The 18,599-nt window shown below is 41.3% G+C and overlaps 1 protein-coding gene across 1 annotated transcript; it reads left to right on the forward strand.

The window, feature by feature from the left end:
* Positions 1 to 9,308: 9,308 nt before the first annotated feature.
* LOC121591519 (protein ALP1-like) lies at positions 9,309 to 15,574 on the forward strand. Its single transcript, XM_041912120.1, has 4 exons — positions 9,309 to 9,728; positions 9,798 to 9,875; positions 10,930 to 11,621; positions 15,400 to 15,574. Exons 1-4 carry the CDS (start codon positions 9,375 to 9,377, stop codon positions 15,572 to 15,574), a joined length of 1,299 nt encoding a protein of 432 aa, XP_041768054.1. The 5' UTR covers positions 9,309 to 9,374.
* Positions 15,575 to 18,599: the final 3,025 nt, after the last annotated feature.

An 18,599-nucleotide genomic window follows, 5' to 3' on the forward strand; every position in this document is an offset into this window, starting at 1 on the left:
TGTCAGCTCGTGACGGACGAGCTTTTTTCAATCGGAGTACCGTTCTGTGTTCCGGGTATTTTACGAATAACACTTTACCATTTCTTTTTGTGTGGCCAATTCAGCCTTGCTCTTAGGTCCTTCATCTTCACTTTTCGTAAAAAATGCTGGTCCTGACTACCGCATTTCCTCTTTCTTAAAAATCATCAATTTTTTCGGAATATTTGACGCTTCTACTCATTCTTTCCCGAACACGACCCATCCAAGCATTGTCTTGATCGCGACTGGTTGGTTCGGTAGTTCTGCATTCCAGACGGTATGTAGCATCTAGGAGGTGATTGTATTCCTTTGTTAACTTCGCTGCGTCTCATATCGAGCTTGCTTATATTTTGAACTTTACTCTTCTTTTGAAACTCTCACAGCTCTCTATGTTTCCTGTCCATTTTATGGTAAGTGGATTTCGCACACCTTGAAGTTTTTTACGTTTTGCCATACTTTCTTCCAAAAGTGTCACTGACAATCCGGCATCGAGAAACGCGTATGTTTTGATTAGTCGAGCCGTTTTACAACGTCACTGATACTATCAGGTATTATATACATTTTCTTTGTGTTGCTCCGTGGTGATGGACACCTTGTTCGGGAACGTGTTGTACCTTTTTTTTCGTGTCTTGTAATATTGAGGTGTGTCTTTTTGGGTGCAAGCATTCACCCTGCAATCCTTCCACCGTCGAAAATCTCTTACTTGGTGATTTGTATACTTCAAGCAACCGCGACAATCACCTGCCTTTCTGACGATCGTGTATTTTGCACCAATATCTCGTCCGATAAATTTATAATAATCTGTTAGCCAATGATCACCCTTGCAGTCTAAACACAATTTTCTCGAATGCTTTCGAACAATCTCCCGGTTAATTGAAGGCGTGACGGTATTTTTGCGTCGTCTCCGGGCATCAATACCCGTTTATGGCCAGGCAGTGAGGTTATGCGACGAATTTTTTGCGCCGCTGTCTGCAGCCAGTCATTTACATCTTCGAATGTAACGTCCTCTCTCACGCTGTCCTTGTAGTCGAGCCATTTTTCCTGCTACGTCATGTCTAGTTTTGCTATGATATCGTCGATCAATCTTGTGTCGTATAAGAATGACGTACACACTTTAGTACGATCATGTTAAAAGCGTTTATTAAGAAGTCATGTTTTGGTTTTGGAGTTTAATGCTACCCATTATTCTTTATTGACAAACAATAAGCACATGTAGAGAAACGATTATGGTCGCACTATTAGAAGAGAGTAGTAGTAGTAGTAGTAGTAGTAGTAGTAGTAGTAGTAGTAGTATGATCCTGGTCACGGCGCCATATGATCAATCTAGGGTTGGACGCTGCGGTAGTTTTGTACATATAAGTTTATTTTAACGAATAACTTAAAAACTAGGTGGATTGCTTGCGCGTCCGATCGCTGCCGTTGCTGTTCGTGGAAGAAGGTTCCCGCTGTTCGAGCGATCACCTTTCTGCTGTTGCTCTCTCACGCACACCAACCAACGCGTTGATGGCCGCCAAATTATGGCACTCTAATTATAGCATTTCTCTTATTATGGTTCAATTCGCTAATTATCATTATATTCGTTAATTATAGCATTGCGAATATCCTCATCCGCAGATCCTAACTCTTATGTATAAACACTATGTTTTAACATAAACCATCCATCACGATTCCCTTTCTGAGAATAAAAGAACTCCTTACTTGTAGGATTACTTAACTTGCCTTGTTTATTATAGCAGGATACTTGTGGGAATCCTGTAGGACAGCTGAGTTGAGTTCATTAACCATTTAAGCGATCGCTTCAAGGCGATTGATATTTTGCGGCATAATATTATGCCTGTACGTATCATATGCTTAATTAGGTATAGCGCTCTTTCATAAATGTAGGTGGAGTATTCATCAAACGACCCAAATTTACATACATTTTTGTGTTTTAGGTTGTGCACATTACTTGTAACGAAACAATCGCCGTAGAAAATTTGAAGCAGAATTTCATGTGCCAGTTCATAGTGCTGTTCATGATCTGGGTATGAAAAAATGGTCACGGCGCAGAAGAACAATTGAAAATAATCACACGCTGCTTCTGGAAGCGTATACTTCAGTGCCACGATGCTGGGGTAGTGCAAGAAATTCTTAAATTCAGCACCTTTCCAAAATTGTAGATATTTCAAGCTACGTAGCTTTTGTAGCACTTCCGAAGGCAGCTCTACCGTTATATGCTTGATATAAACTTAAGTCATCCAGCGTCCTTTTTTGTCAAAAACTGTCTTTTTCCACGATCTCATCAAAAATCGCTTCACGCCTAGATCGATTACATTAAGTCGATCGGTACTGGGTACATCATCGATGATACCAAAATATGATAGGGCAATGAGTAGGGTGGAGTTTTTGCTATGGTTCTTATAGCTTCCGGCTTTGCTATGTTTAGCAGTTCTCTTCGGTGCGTCTACTCCGGAAAAGTGCAACCGATGCGTGTCACGGTGTCACAATCATAGCCGGTATGAGTAATGGTGCCTGAGAATAGACATACGTAATTTAAAGAAAGAAATGATAATTTAGTTCCGTCGTAATTTATTTGTTATAAGAACACGTAAGGGAGTTTCGGCGATGATGGCACGTACACGTATTTTCACCTTCTTTCCACTCAGCGTCACACCCGCCGACTGCAACCGGTTCAGCTCTTCAACCACTTACCGAGGATAGTCCTCCGCGCACGTTGGTTTGGGTTTCCCACAACACAGAAAAACGACAAAAACAGGTAAAATTGGCCATAATTGTGTAGGCCCGCTGTTGTGTAGGGGCAATCCGTCCATCGAGAAATCCAACCAAAGTGTAGTAGGGCCTGGTTGTAGGTTACTAATAAAGAAGTGTAGTACTGATTACACATTGATTTGCAAAATAGACACTATACATTTGCTTACGTGATGTTTGATTTGAGACAATGTACCACCCCGTTGTACCAGAATTGGCCTTCTGAGATGTTTTTGGTGTCGATGGACGGTTTTTTAATACAGTCCTTGGATACTTCGTCAGCTTGAAATTAGTTTCTTCTTCGAGTAAAGCGAAAAGCAAACCCATGGCATAATGGTAAATGTTTGACGAAAGCGCCCAATGTCTAAGCTTTTTTCTGGAACTGGACATTCCTGATATCCACGCCTTGGTCGTCACTGCAGTCTCTTTCTTCGTTTTGGTCGCTGAAGGTATCATCGTCGTAGAAACAATCATCGCTGTTGCGTTGAGCAACAGTCAGATACGACGCGACGATTTACAAATATTTTATTTCTTCTTCTTCTTATTCTTTGGCACAACAACCGCTGTCGGTCAAGGCCTGCCAGTACCCACTAGTGAAGTGAGTTTGGCTTTCAATGCTTTATTGTAACCAAAGCAGGATAGTCAGTCCTACGTATGGGGGCACGGTCTATTCGGGACTTGAACCCATGACGGGCATGGTCACACAAATATTTTTACGATCGTTTTATTTGTAGTGCTTAACATGTAGCAAGAAGGTAAAAAAAAACTTATGTACTGTCCTACGCCCCGCGGTGCAAAGCGACGAAATAAATCATGGCGTTCGGAGAATTCTCTCATGCCTTCTTTTTCTCTGCAACGGCAAATTTGTCAAGCAGCTCGTCGAGCTACCCGTCCCGCCTCATACCCCTCGCCTAAGCGCGCTGTGACAGGTATCGATGTGTAGGTGCGTCAGACGGCCAATCGCTGTCACCCAAGGACGCAAAAACCGACCGCGGCCTGTGTTATCTGAGCTCGCTACCCAAGTAGCAGAGCCGAAGTTGTTCAGAGATTTTTCTGTGTGCCAAAGCGAGATGCCCTGTCTTCTCTCTCTAGATTTTGGACGGCAAACCGCCGCGCGTGTAGAGATGTGTGCGTGTGACGAAAAATGATGGATGAAAAACGCGAGGAGCGGGGTCTGAAGTCTTTCGTTGGTCACACACACATGCATCTACCAGCTTATTGAGCTCCACCGAGTCTACCAATCTTCTCGATCTATCATGATTTTTTCTGCTATCGCACTCATCTGGGTGTTACGCATCCTCAGTCTGTCCAGAATTTTCCCTATGGAAGGATGTGCGGGAGTGATGTGCGATTTGTTGTGTCCTCTACTTTCCTTGTTTGCGTTTTGCGCAGTGTTGCTTCTTCTTCCATTGTGAAATAATTTATCCTAGCTAACTTGTTGAGGTAAGTTTCTTGATCTCATATGTGCTTCAATATACTAATTCAACTAATGATTATCGACTTCTAAGTACAGGTGCATGCGCCATTCATCAACGCCTACCTGCTGGCATCATCAACAAGCTTCAAAGTGGGTGTCGCAATGAATTTTGTTTCCAGTTTTAAAATATTATGGTAAGTGTTGCTCTCGCAACACTTACTGTTGACGAATGAGTATGCAACCCGCGTTACACTTTATCTCGCTACGCGCCGAAAGATGGCGTTATCTGTCCGTCGCCATGTGTGTTGACACTAAACGTTCCACGTATGTAATGCGTCCCACCATTTGTAATTGTGTAATCTTGTCATCTTGTAATTTTTACGCATCGCTACAGCAGCAGGACGACAATTAGTACACATCTATTGTGAAAAAAATTGAATTAAGAGTTTAACACAAAGCAACGATTAGAAGCTTGATTTCTTTGAATTTCTCTAGTCTCGCATCATCTAGTGTGCAAATCGCCTAAGGGTAGCCAAAGGTTGACACTTGCACACGTTCTTCGGTGTTCTGCGATTCTGCGCTGTTATTTTTGGTTCCCTTCCTACCCTTTCCCCTGGGTTGATCAAGTGGCTTGCCCGCTGGTCGCCTTCGGTTTCCTCCTACCCTTTCACCAAGGTTACTCAGTAGTTTCCACCGATAGCCTTCTGGTACCCTTCCTTCACCTCCCCAAACCAAAAATCGCGGAATAGGCCGCTCGTTACTTCGTTTTTTTTACGAAAAGCAGCAGACAGTAGAACTAATTACATTTTGCATCGCGCAATCGATGTTGTTTTTTCAAAAAAAATTATTTGCTAAGTGTTCTTGGAGCGGCAGAGGTAAGAAAATAAGTTTTAAGGAATTCAATAATGTGTTAAAACTGTTCAAGGATCTTGGCAATCTGGAAGATGAAGAAGTAGAAAAGTTCCACCAAGAGGACCACCTTAACTGGTGCGAGAAAACCAGCTCCACATGTTAAAATTGGCAATTAAAATGTAAATAATAAATAGAATACGAAATAGAATAAGTTATTTTAGATTAATTACTAACAACAAAATGTAATCTTTTGCAATTCAAAAATGGCCAGATCATAACAAGTTATTTTTACTTTAATTAGTTTTAGTTATGAAATCTTATGAACTGATTATGGTCAGGCCATAATTATTTATCAATTATTATTTGAATTTTAATAGGCCATAATAATTATTTTAATTTTTTGAATAGTTTTATTCATAAACAATTATGAAATAACTAGGCCAAGCTGTTCTATTTCTTATTAATTAGTTGCATTTTTTAATTATTATTTATCAATTATGGCCAGGCCTTTTTTATGAAATAATTAATAAAAATTATGAAATGAATAATATCAGACGCGCACTAAATTAACAATATTTATTTTTTATTACAAACAAAACTTACCGTTGCTCAAATGTTGTCTATGTCGGAAAGGGTGTGTATCAAAGGTGTGAAAAAAGTGTCTCCATCTTCATTTAACGGAATGGCCACAAGTTTACAAAACACTTCTGATGGACTTAGCTCGACCATGCTTGTAGCAATTTCATTTACGTTGCATTCAAATGTGAACAGGTATGTTAAAGAAAGCGAGAAGATGAAGGCTTCTTTCTTTCTGCCAATCAGCTTTTTTTCCAGTAATACGCACAGTAGAAGATACCTTCGCTGCCGAACAATATTGGATAACTTCTTGTCCTGTGGAAAGAAACCAACCATCTCTATTTCCTTTCTTCAATATATAATTGTTCATGAGAACTGTTACGTTAGTACCGTGAATTTCGATGTCATAAAAAAATTTCATTGGTTCTGGAGCAGTTAAATTGTCTAACTCGGACAGCCGATTTATGACTTGCTCCAGATTTTTGTAACCACTTCTTAGCATGCGTGTCTTGAAGCGCATTTTCAAAATCGAATGTCGATGTTTCATGGAGAGTTCCAAGGTCCATTACTTCCTCTGTAGCATGTAGCAAATTATGAACATTACTGCTCACGTACCCTTCCCCGTAAATTTTATCATAGTCGGCAAAAAATTGTTCAAGCAGATATCCAGCGCTTGTCCATTGGTTTTTAAACGTTCTTGAGCAAAGGAATTTTGTAGCGCAATTGAAAAGCATATAGTGGTTGTATTCATTTTCGCTAACTCTGCCTCTCAAAACGACAAGAGCAGCATATAGTAAGAAAGAACTGTACTCAGAGGCTTTCCAAAACTTCACATCGTCCAACTTGCGTAGTTGCGATGGATCTCCGATGGCAAAACTATGCTGACCAAATGCAACGAACTTTGTTCAACCATTTCTGCAGTCCACTTTTTCGACCCCCACAATCCGTACACCTTTCCTTGCAAATGCCGGCGTTGAATACCTAAATAAAATAGATGCAAGTCATCATCCACCGGCATTTTTGTAACCATATTGTATTTCTTCAATTCTAATCGTGGGGTTTTTTTTCTTTTATGTGTTCCTTATAAACACCCGCACGGAATTCTAAGTCCGTCCTCGGAGCAACTCTGGTTGATGGAAAGCACGTTGTTCTTGATGTTGGATGATAATATCCAACTGCCGTGCATTTCAAGCAGCCGTGATACCCTACGTGTGACACCACACCTAGGAATAAAGTATTAAAAAAATTTGAAACAAGCTCCATGTTTGTCATTACCTTTAAAAAATGCACGTGCTGAGGAATCGGTCACAATTGCATGTACTTCAATTTTCACCAAAGTGGGAGGAGCGCCTGCAAGTACTCCGTTGTCAATGATTTGATTAAAATCATTTACCAACGGACGAAGGTATTCCTGCTGTGAATCTGGCTTCTTTGTTCCACAAAATATTGCCACCACCATACGTTTAATATGTGGCATTTTGTGTACTTTTGCCTAAATTGGCCAAAATGCTGTTCGGCTACTTTTGTGTAATGGCACTCCATCAATATTTAAGATAATTGGTAGTTTTGTGCCGGGTTGTGCAGATTATCCTCTGTTTTCTACAATAAAAATATATTACACATATCAACAAAACAATATATTCAACGGATCGGATGGTTTGCACCACTGCTAACCTTGGTGGCTGGTGTGGGAAATATTAGTTAAAATATACAGATCTTGGATCTTTACAAGATTCTTAGCCAACAAATAATAAGAAAAGTAAAATGAAGCCTGACATATTGTGCCTGCCTTCTTTGGCGGTTTGAGCGTTGTGGCCCTGTGGGCGCCTGGCTGTGCCACTGGGCTAGGGTGTCTGTAACTCATTCCACAAGTCTGTAACTAGGGAGGGGGAGACTCAATCCACAAGGGGCTTTAATTTATGATGAGCATTTACAACGAAACCGATTTTGCCTCCCTAAGCAAAGATAAATTAAATAACATACTACATTACTATAACATATTCTCACCAGAATGCATTTTCAAGACACGGTCCAAGGCCATTATACCAATACTGTCCTCCCGCAACGTTTAATGTTGTTTTGGGCGCGGTACTTGTTTTCAACAACGTCCGTGCGTCCTTAGGGAGTAATAAATTAGCTCGCTCACGCATTATATGCAGCAACAAATTAACGGACGAGTAAGCCGCATTGGTCTTCAATGCCCAATATCTCAAACATTCTTCCAGGGAATGCGCGTGCAAATCAAACCCAGGGGTTTTTGATGCTTTGTTTGCACCTTCACCCTCCTCGTGACCATCCTCGTCATCATCCTCGTCACTAGAAATATCCAATGTGTCGCCCTCTACAACAGCTTCGAAAATGTTCGACACTTCGCATGGATCCCTCCACAACAGCTTGCGGTTGTGGTTCATTAGCTAAAATATTTATAAAACTTTTTTTTACTAATCACGTTTTCAGCCGTCGGTTACGCCTGTTGAACCTTTTCGTAGATTTGAAATCTATGAGTTGTTTTTTTTTTATTCGCAGATTTGTCAAATCTGCGAAAAGGTATCGGCACACCTTTAGTTTTATAGGCACATAAATTTACCGATCAATTACACATACATACACATTGAGGATAAAATGTTAAGCATTATTTTTCCTTGCAAAATTTACTTCTTCACTTTAACCGCCCGACGATATTTGATTGTATTGTTACAAACAACCTTATCACTTAGTAATACATTTTTTTCGTTTTAATATGCTAAAACATACCACAATATGCACTCTCTGGTTGAACTTCTCGATTCACTACCAACTATTGAATATGTGCTTTTTGTTTAGCACTTTTTTCCATAAAATAAAATAATGTGTTTTTATTCGGCAGGCCATGAGGTTTTTGTGAAATTTGTTAAACGCATACAAACGCAACTATCAGTTAACTATTGAGCGATCAACTAAAAAGCATGCCACCTAAAAACCGTTCAATTATTTAATTCTGACTGTATTTAATTGAGCATTATCAAGAACGCAAGAATTATTTACTGAAATATTTTTTTCTTCATCCTCTTGTTGGCTTTAAGATTTCCGCGATTATGCTCAGCGGGATAGTCAGTCCATGCTAAAGGTGTAGGTTCATACGATGTTTTAACCCTTTCTCCTTGTTCCCGCTGTGCAAAGCGATGGAAGAAATGAAGGCGTTCGGAGAATTTTATCATGCCTTCTTTTACCTTCCAACGGCAAATTTGTCGAGCAGCTCGTCGAGCTACCCGTTCCTTGCTCCGCCTTATACCCCTCGCCTGAGCGCGCTGTGACAGCTATCGATGTATTGGTACGTTAAGGCCGGGCTACATTGATCCACTTTTCGTAATTTTTATATTCACTAGCGCATCTGGCGGCCTCCAGCGCAATCTAGATGTGGGTATAATTTAAGTGCCAAAATTATTCATGCTTGGTGTCTCATCAATTTTCGACAGGCTGTCTGTAAGCCGTTTGACATGTTGATCAAAATTAATAAATTGCTACAGGTCAGGACGCCGAGTGCTGCTGGGCAAATCGTTATATGACAGTTGGGTGCCTAAGCTTCATACAAAGCGCAAGATAACATTCCTTCCCATCTGCCAAACTCCATCCATCATGGCTTCGACAGCCAAATCTTCCACATATAATTATAGTCTATGTTATCACCTTGATCGCAGCAGTGTGCATTGTTTATCGTTTGAATCGTTTGCCGGCCGGTGTTTAGTAGAAGTGAAAATTTTGGTGGTTCTCGATTTTTGGAAAAATGAGCGAGCCAGAGCTTGAAAATGACAACAACGAAGCCCGGGATCGTGCCCGATCTCGTTCCCGTAGTCCGCAGGCACGTCGTTTGTGGGTTCAGGAATTATTCCTGAACCGAAACGAAACCGGCAACCGGCTACTGACCGACATCACGACATTGGGTATATACGAGACGATGAACCGATTTTTAAGGATGAAGAAGGAAGACTTCTTCCATTTAATGTCCCTTGTTGGTCCAAAAATTGCGAAAATGGACACAAATTTCCGCAAAGCAATCACGGAACAGGAAAGGCAGCTGATAACATTGCGGTATCTTGCGACTGGAGAGACATTTACCAGTCTCCAATACGTGTTCCGGGTAAGTAATATTATTTTTGCTTTTTGCTTTTTGCTAAACACACTTTTATCAATCAACATATAATTTTAGGTGTCGAGGCATTCTATCAGCAGAATAGTTAAAGAGACGTGCGCATGTCTTATCGAGGCTTTGCGGGATTATGTCAAGGTAAGTTGCGGGTGTAACCAGCCTCGCTTCAGTATTTATGTGTTTAAAACGTTCAGCCCGGTGGCAGGCCCCAGGGCGAGGTGGCAGGCCCCAGTAGGTGCGAAAAAGCATAAGCGACTCCGACCCGTTGGTGCAGCGAGTTCGGGTCGGGTCGAGTCAAGGTAGGTTCAATACCCGACCCGAACTCGCTGCCCCAACGGGTCAGAGTCACTTATGCTTTCTCACATCTACTGATCTTTCGGGTCGACCCGAACTCGTTGCAACCGAACCTACCGTGGCCCGACCCGAACTCGCAGCACCCACGGGTCGGAGTCGTTTATGCTTTCTCGCACCTACCGGAGTAGTTGCACCCACTGAACCTACTTATACCTTTCGGGTTGACCCGAACGACTCCGGGTCGCTTTCGGATGGCTCCGACCCGATAGGTTCGGGTCGACCCGCCCATTACTAAAAGGTTCATGTAATATCAAAACGGAAACATTTTTTTCCTCGAACGTTGCTCTTCAATCAAGTAACTAATGTGATATACAAAACTCAAAAAGTAATCAAAGTTATGTTTTTAAAGAGTTTTTTTTAATGTTTCTAATAACTTCCGCTGAGTTGTCATAATACGTCTCCTTTTTGGAGACGGAATGAGCCGAAGCTCATCGGCCACGTAACGGCCGAAATCGTCCGAATCTGCGTTTTCCGGTGCGCCTGTTGCGCCCGAAACCGGTTGTTGCAGCCGGTTGTTGAGGGCCTCACTCACACCGTTACCCTCGCGGATCGTGCCAGGAGTGACGCATAATGCCGAAGGGTAGCAAGAAGGAGTGGGAGAAAATGGCTCGGGGTCGAAGGCAACCGCGGCATCCCAATCGATGTCGTCCAACGATTGTGGAACCGCGTAGGCTGTCTTCACGAGGGAACGGGGAGTGAGGCCCTCATCGTCGTAGCCAAGCTGCTAAAGAAATAGAAAATGAACATTAAAATCATATTTCATGTTTCTCATACGCACTAAAATCTACACAAACTAAAACATGCATTAAAATCATTCCTCTCTTTTATTTTCTTTTAGCTACCCTCTACCGAAGAAGAATGGCTTGCAATCTCAAGACGATTTGAGCAGCGCTGGAGATTTCCTCACGCAATAGGTGCAATCGATGGGAAGCACGTTGAAATTATTTGCCCTCGTAATAGCGGATCCGAATATCACAACTATCAAAAAAAATTTAGTATTGTATTAATGGTTGTGGTCGATGCTGACTATAACTTTTTATGGACAGATGCTGGTGGTAAGGGAGGAATATCGGACGGTGGAATATTTAAAAACACACGACTGTATCACAAGCTACTAGAAAACGACCAACTAAACATTCCACCAGCAACGCCATTGCAGGTCCCGTACCAAACCCCAGTCCCATACTTTATTCTCGGTGACAAGGCATTTGCCTTTACCAATTACTGCTTAAGACCGTACAGCGGGGTGCTTCCTCCTGATTCAATGGAGCGTACATTCAACAAAATGCACTCTACTTGTCGTATGCCAGTTGAAAATTCGCTTGGAATATTAGCGAATCGATGGAGAGTGCTCAAAGGCATACAACTGCAGCCGGATGTTGCAAAAAACATTGTTTTGACAACAGTGTACTTGCACAATTTTTTGCGCAAGCATGCTTCGCGGGACACAAACATTGCTTCCCGACCTTCAGAAAATCTTGCTGACAGAAGGAACCACATTGCAAACCATTTAAAACATAATCGTTCTACGTAAATTTACTTAACCAATACCATGGATATTAAAATTAATAATAAATTATGAAATCGCAAACACAATTACACCGACTATGCTGTACATTACTACCAGCATAGTTATTTATAATATACATTTAAGTACGCGAGTACAACAACTACGGTTTTTTAAGCATTACTCGCCTGCTCTATTAGCGGCTGGATAAACTGCTGGCTGGCTTACTAGCTCACTCACCGAATAAACGTGGCCACATGCCGGTTGTGTTTGGTTGCTGCTGCTGGATCGAGTGGACGAACGTGGCGATAATCATGCGCACGTAACTATACTATGCGCACGTACAGTAAAATCTTTCTAAAATTTATTCTCTTCAAGATTGATCATGGAGAAACTTAACTATAGCTACGTACACGATAGCGACTCGCCCAAACACATTATCGGACGAATTGGTCATCGATCCGCTGAAACAGCGGAGTACCACGGACGATCGTGATAAGCACGGTATGCTAGTCTATCAACTACGCACCTGCTTCCAGCGCAACGATAGCCTATTGTTATTGCCGATTGCAATTGCACAACGAGCGAAGAAAGAATCCATCGTCATGTCAGCACTATGATTCCGGACGGCTATACATATTCGTCTGGTGCTGTTGACGTCGTGCGCTGGTCAGCATTTCCTGCTTGTCGCCATTGTCCGTGTCTGTGTACATTTTAAGAATCATAGGAACACTTCGTATGTGAAATGATTCATTTGTATTAAAACTTTGACGAATGAAGCACACACTGCTGTGGTGTCATGGGGAAAACCACCAGTTGAATGATATGATATACTTTGTTCGTCAAAATTTTAATTATATAAGTACAAAAGAGAGCTTTTTCATGTATATATCAAACGAGCTTCGCATTAAATTAGTTAAATAGAATGTGAGTAAGGTCAATTGTTTCGTCGGAGAACATCTATCAATCATGGATACCCAAATGTGTGTTGATGCTCAATACTAGGCATTTATGTAAAATTGATTTGAAAGCTGACATTAGCTTCCACACCAAAGATTAAACAAACTAGTTGACCCACACCACTAGTTATTTCAAATATGTATAAACATACTTACCGTGTCTACATGCACCGCATCTTGGGTGGCCTCGTCTACAAAAGACATCGCCTGGTAGCCGTACCAGTAGTCGGAACACGTCGTCATTGCCTAAAATAAAACAATAATCAATTGGGATGAGAAAGAATAAATTCACTTTATATATATTTTTCTATATGTACCTGCACCGGTTTGCGTCGTCTTCTTCACCATGGCCTTGTTGGTCCGATAAATTCCAAGGAGTCGGGAGCACAGATGTTTCGCATCTTGTAGCGGAATCTCCTCCTTGGCCGCTATAGATGCCCAACCGTCGCCCTTCATAACTACATTTTTGTAATTTTTTTTTTCTGCATCAAAACAGGGTGCTTTTCCACCTGAGCAATGAAGCGGAGGCTTTTTTCATGATCCTGGAATAAAAGAAAATTCAGTTAAATACTTCCCTTTTTTTATTTAAATTAAAACAACAGAAAGGTCGATAATCGCGTGATAATTCGGTCATGCTAGCCGTCACACCGGAACCACAGTGAAAATAATAACACGTGCTATTTTTATATTAAATGTATAAAAATAGGCCGGTAAATTTTGCTTACAATTTGATAAAAAAAACGTTCTACCAAGCAATACGACAAAGCCGTTCCTCATGAATAAAAAACACGCTCTATACTAAAAACCGCTACAATACCAAAATCGAACAACCAGTTTCACACACTCTGCAATGTAGTTCAAATGATGACATGGATGGACAAACCCTACACCAAATTATTTGAGCACTTGTGAAACCTACAAACACTACATTTTTCACACTAACACACACAATTTTCGTTAAAAACAGTTGTACTTACTATTTTTTCATTGCGTCGACTGCTTCCTGCTTGTTCCATGGCTAGAAATACAATATGTATGTTAAATTACCACATATTTTCAAAAAAAACATACAAAACAAAATATGTGATCAAAAGTATAGGCTCCTCGACCCAAAACGCTTTTTGACAGATAAATTATACCAGCCTCTAGCTTCGACCCGCCGCCGCTAGATGGCGTACGCGTTCACAAAAATTACACTACGAAGTACGGTCAATGTAGCCCGGCCTTTAGAAGGCCAATGGCTGTCAGCTGTCGTCCGTGCTCTTTCCTTCCCTAGCGCTATCTCTTTCTCGCGTGTTGACAATGTAAAGCGTGGAGAAAGAAACCGTTGAGAAATGAAAACAAACGCCAACAGAACTTTAACACTTTAAGCGCCGTGTCATATAAATTCGCATGACGGTTTTGCTCACCGTTCAGCGTTGCATCTGACACTCACCCTACTAGCAATGAGAATGAAAAAGTGTGCGACTTTCCGGCGAGAGGCATGTAGAAGCATGGGGAGACGGTTGGAAATACGCGGAGGCGCGAGCGTGTTTTGGTTTCTACACAGTTTTTGCACTCAACAATTACACATGTGTGAATGTGTGCGTTCACTTTCAGCCTGCACGCTCAGTTTGGTTTTCTCGCAGCGGCATGCGGCTATCGGTGTCTCGCTCGCACTAGTGCAGTGAGTGTTCCTCTGTGCGCTCCCTTTCTTGCCACCACACGAAATCGTCAGTTCAGCTCAAGCGTTCGCCATGAAAGGCCGAGCGCGTGTTAGCCTAAGTCCCGGGCGATCGAAGTTTCGCTAAGTGTTGAAGTGTTGTGCACATTGAAATGAAGCTGCGCTTATTTTTCACCATTTATCTTAAATGTGTGACTTGCGCTGCTTTATTTCAATATTTTTTTACTGCATTGAACAGCAACAACGGTATTCATGCAGTTAGGCAACTATTTGAAATACGACGATTTTTTATATAATGAATGTGTGTGGTTTGAAGCAAGATTGTGTGGAGCTATGTATTTAAATGTTCTTTTATTCGCAATAAAAGTGATAAAATATAAACCGAGTTTGATGTGTTCAAGTTTTTGTTTTGATTCGGGTGCACCAAGTCCGTGTGAAGGAAAGCGCACAGCGCGCTACGAAAGAAACGAGCGGGAGGGGATGTCAGTCCAATGCAGCGCAATTCGCTGGAATAGGAGTTCAGCTCTGCGCAAGCCGAAAGAAACGGGAAGGAAGGGGTATGATGAAACAGCGCGAGCGTTCTTTACAGCGAGAGCGCCTCGTGTATTTTAAAGGCAAGCAAGAGAGCGCATTCTCTCCGTGGTAGCGCTCCATCCGCCATTTTTAATTTCGAGCCCAAAACAATGGACTTCGGATCCGATCTTGGGCCGGGCCCCCACTGCGTGTTTCTACCTACCCCTCGCCTGAAAATTTCGTTCTCTTTGTCTGTCGGGCAGTGATTCTCTTGATAACAAATGAAGTAGGAAAGAGAGAACGAGAACGACATGTGCTACGCCGCTTATCGCAATGAAACAAAAGAGTGATAACAATGGCACAAGAAACTGTCGCTCTCATCGCTCTCTTGCCATGCGCTGCGTGCTCACTCAAAAACTGTGACGTGAGGCCGGCGGTCAAAGTGTTAACCAGTACACATCTATCCTTCGCAAAGTGTTTGTATTAAAAGCGTGAAAATGGAACGTAATCCAGATAAAAAGAGTGGCTTGGTGTACCATGCAGCTGAACGGGCGTATTAGCGGCGTTTGGAGAAGGTGGAGAGGGAATTCCGTCGTGCCCAGCTGCCGACTGTGGGTGAGTACTTGGTGAACGGTTATGAATCGTACATGAACCTGTTCCGAGCAGTTTTACAGACGATGCTGCTCCGCTTAGCGACAGCGAGGAGGACAACATGGCCGACGCAAGCAGCGGGGCAGAAAGTGACTTCGAAGACATCCAGGTCGAGGTGCAAACGCCGGACCAACGGTACAACGACCTTTCGTGCGAGGAAGGTTTGCGGCTGTGGGCCCTGCTGTTATGAGGGACGAAGTATTTTAGCATTCGAAGCATTTTTGCTTGTAGCATCAATAAGATTCCGTTTAAGATGATGTCTAGAATGCTTCAAAAGATGTTCTTTTTGCACGACATCTACTATTGCTACCTTTACCGCCGGTCGTTTTATAATAATATTTCCTACTTTAACCTCTACTGATCGTACTTGATTATCTTTCGCTCTTTCATCCATTTTCCTGGCAATCCATTTTCATCCACTAATACAACTACATCCCCTTCCTTCAACGGTTCTATTCGCGTCGTCCATTTGTTTCGTTTGATAAGCGTTGGTAGATATTCTTTTTTCCATCTATCCCAATAGATCTTGGCGTGATGCTGAACAAGTTTCCATTGTTTCCTATCGACAGGATTGGTCTCAGATATTTCTGGAGGTGCACACCCGAAGCTTCTTCCGATCAAAAAATGATAAGGTGTTAAAGTTTTGTCGTCTTCGCAGCTAACTGGTATACCTGTCAATGGTCTTGAATTTACCATTGACTCTATTTGTATCAGCGTTGCCCGTAGTGTTTCTGGAGTAGGTTTTCTTTCGTTCCATTGATAGGAGAGATGCCGCAATGCCTTTTTTACGGTTTGTATCAAACGCTCCCAAGATCCACCAAAGTGTGGAGCTGCAGGTGGATTGAAAGTCCAATTGATGTCGAATTTCAACGCTGCTTCTTGTCCCATACGATGATCAATTTCATTTACTAATTGTTGAAGTTCCTTCTCAGCTCCAACAAAATTTGTTCCGTTATCGCTGTAGAGGTGCTGGACTTTTCCTCTGCGATGTTGGAAATTTTTCAAACATACCAGAAAACTATCTGTGTCGAGTTTTTCAGCAAGTTCGAGATGAATCGCTCGTGTTGACATGCATGTAAATAACGCTCCCCATCGCTTTTCCTCGGATCGCTTCACTGCAACTTCTATCGGTCCAAAATAGTCCACTCCAGTATGAGTGAATGGTGGTACATATGGATGTGCTCGAAAATGCGGTAGAGGTGCCATCAACGGTTCTTTTATTTCTCGAAATTTCGTCGGAATCAAAGATTCCTCTTGAAGGAGTCCGCGAGATTTTGCCAATACTGCATGTACTGTTCTAATATGATAAATGAAATTTCCTAAATCATAATTCTCAGCTTTTTGACGAATCAATGGTTTTGCTGGAATCAATGGTGCAAAAATTAAACCATTTTCCGAATTTTTCAATAGAATATCACAAAATTTTCGTTTTTCTTTGGATTTTTTTGATTTTCGGAAGAATGAATTAAAATCTGTGAAGACAAGAATAAAAGTGAATGTCGGTTGAGCGTTCCTGCAACATTCACGACAGATCAAGGACATGCGTACTACAGCGTACCATCCCGAAGCTAACCGTCTTATCGAACACCTGTATCTATTCGCAACGTTGGTGCGATCAACTGCCGTTGGACCTGCTCGGCTTGCGAACAGCTGTCAGGAAAGATATCGATTGTTTTGTAGTTAAATGACATACGGACAGTCCCTGCGAAAACCGGCCAATTTTTTTTAACGTTCTAAGACAGAAATATGTCGTTCATAGTGTGCCGAACTGCTTTGCCGTACCATGTAAAACCGTTTTTGTGCGAATCACTTCGGTTTAACGGCTTCTTCGACACCCATACCAGGGGTACGGTTTCCCCATACTCTTTCAAATTATCTAAAGGCATGAAAAGAACGTATCGAACCAGCATATATCAGCGAAAAGGATCAGAATGGATTCCATCATCCTGGTAGAACAAAAATTACACCATCCGATCACCGTGTACGGTTGTATGGACGGTGGGGAACTCAGGGGAATTCGGTGGTGGTTTAATTGTAGCAGTATGTTGGTTGTAATCTAGTAGCCATTATATATAAATAATGAACAATGAACATAAAATGAATGAAGTCTGTCTTAGTTCACTCGTTCAGAACGGTTGACATCGTTTTTCTATCGCTTCCGCAATGGTAATACCTGAAAGACAGATGTGTGTTTTGAAATGTAGGCTGAAATAGGTGGGTGAACTAAAATAATTTTAAAATTTTAGATTTTCTATTTAGCTTTTATTGAAATAGTTAATTTTATTTTCCTTTTCATAATTTACAGGACAAACGTAAGACATGTGCTTGCTGTTGCTATCCATGGTAGTTTTCTTAATCCATTTTTCTTTCAACCATTTTTTCTTTAAACCATTTTTCTTTCAACCGTTTTTCTTTCAATCATTTTCTTTCAATCATTTTTTTTTTCAATCAATTTTTTTCTTTCTATTATAAATTAAATCATACCCAATCGTATGAGATGAGTGAAAAGTGAAATATTATCCAATATTTGGTGCTTTTTGATACAAGTGATAGTGTTGCAGATGACTAAGAACGACAAGCATTACTGTTGGAAAACGTTTGCTTCCCGTGTAAAAAAGTGAGAGAATTAAATTCTTTAGGCTACTTCAACGCAGTGCCAAAAATTAGTGTTTTTTATTCTCTCTTATCATCGTTTGTACACTTGTTCGCTTCTTGTCGTTAAGGGGCCTATTCCGAGATTTTTCTATCTTTCTATCATCTTATCATCTTTTTTTATTTTTCTTTCTATCACGCACACACAACTAGTTGACGAGGTAATTAGAAAGCGTATCGTCCTATCTGTTCTGACAGTCCGAACGAATCTGAACTGCCGTGATCGGAAATTGTTTTATTTATACCCGAAGGAAGTAATGGTTTTGGTGTAATTTTCTACAAATTGAGGACATTGGTTTGTTTCATTAACAATTCATTGCTATCGTTTAACTTCTGCTCGATGTTGATAAAAGCTCTAATTGCTGTCACTACAGGCCATGAAAAACTGTCGCTTATGGGTGTTTTGGATTATAATGTATAAGCTGTTCCTGCTTTGGGTTATGATGTGTAATTTCTTCTAATTGTTAAGTGTTTATCTATCTTTGCCTACGCTGCGCTTTTGGTGATGTATTCTCGCTTCACCTACTTTTCTATAAGTGTGCCTCAATTGTTTTTGTATGAAC

The sequence above is a fragment of the Anopheles merus genome, chromosome 2L, assembly GCF_017562075.2.
Source record: "Anopheles merus strain MAF chromosome 2L, AmerM5.1, whole genome shotgun sequence".
Lineage (NCBI taxonomy): Eukaryota > Metazoa > Arthropoda > Insecta > Diptera > Culicidae > Anopheles > Anopheles merus.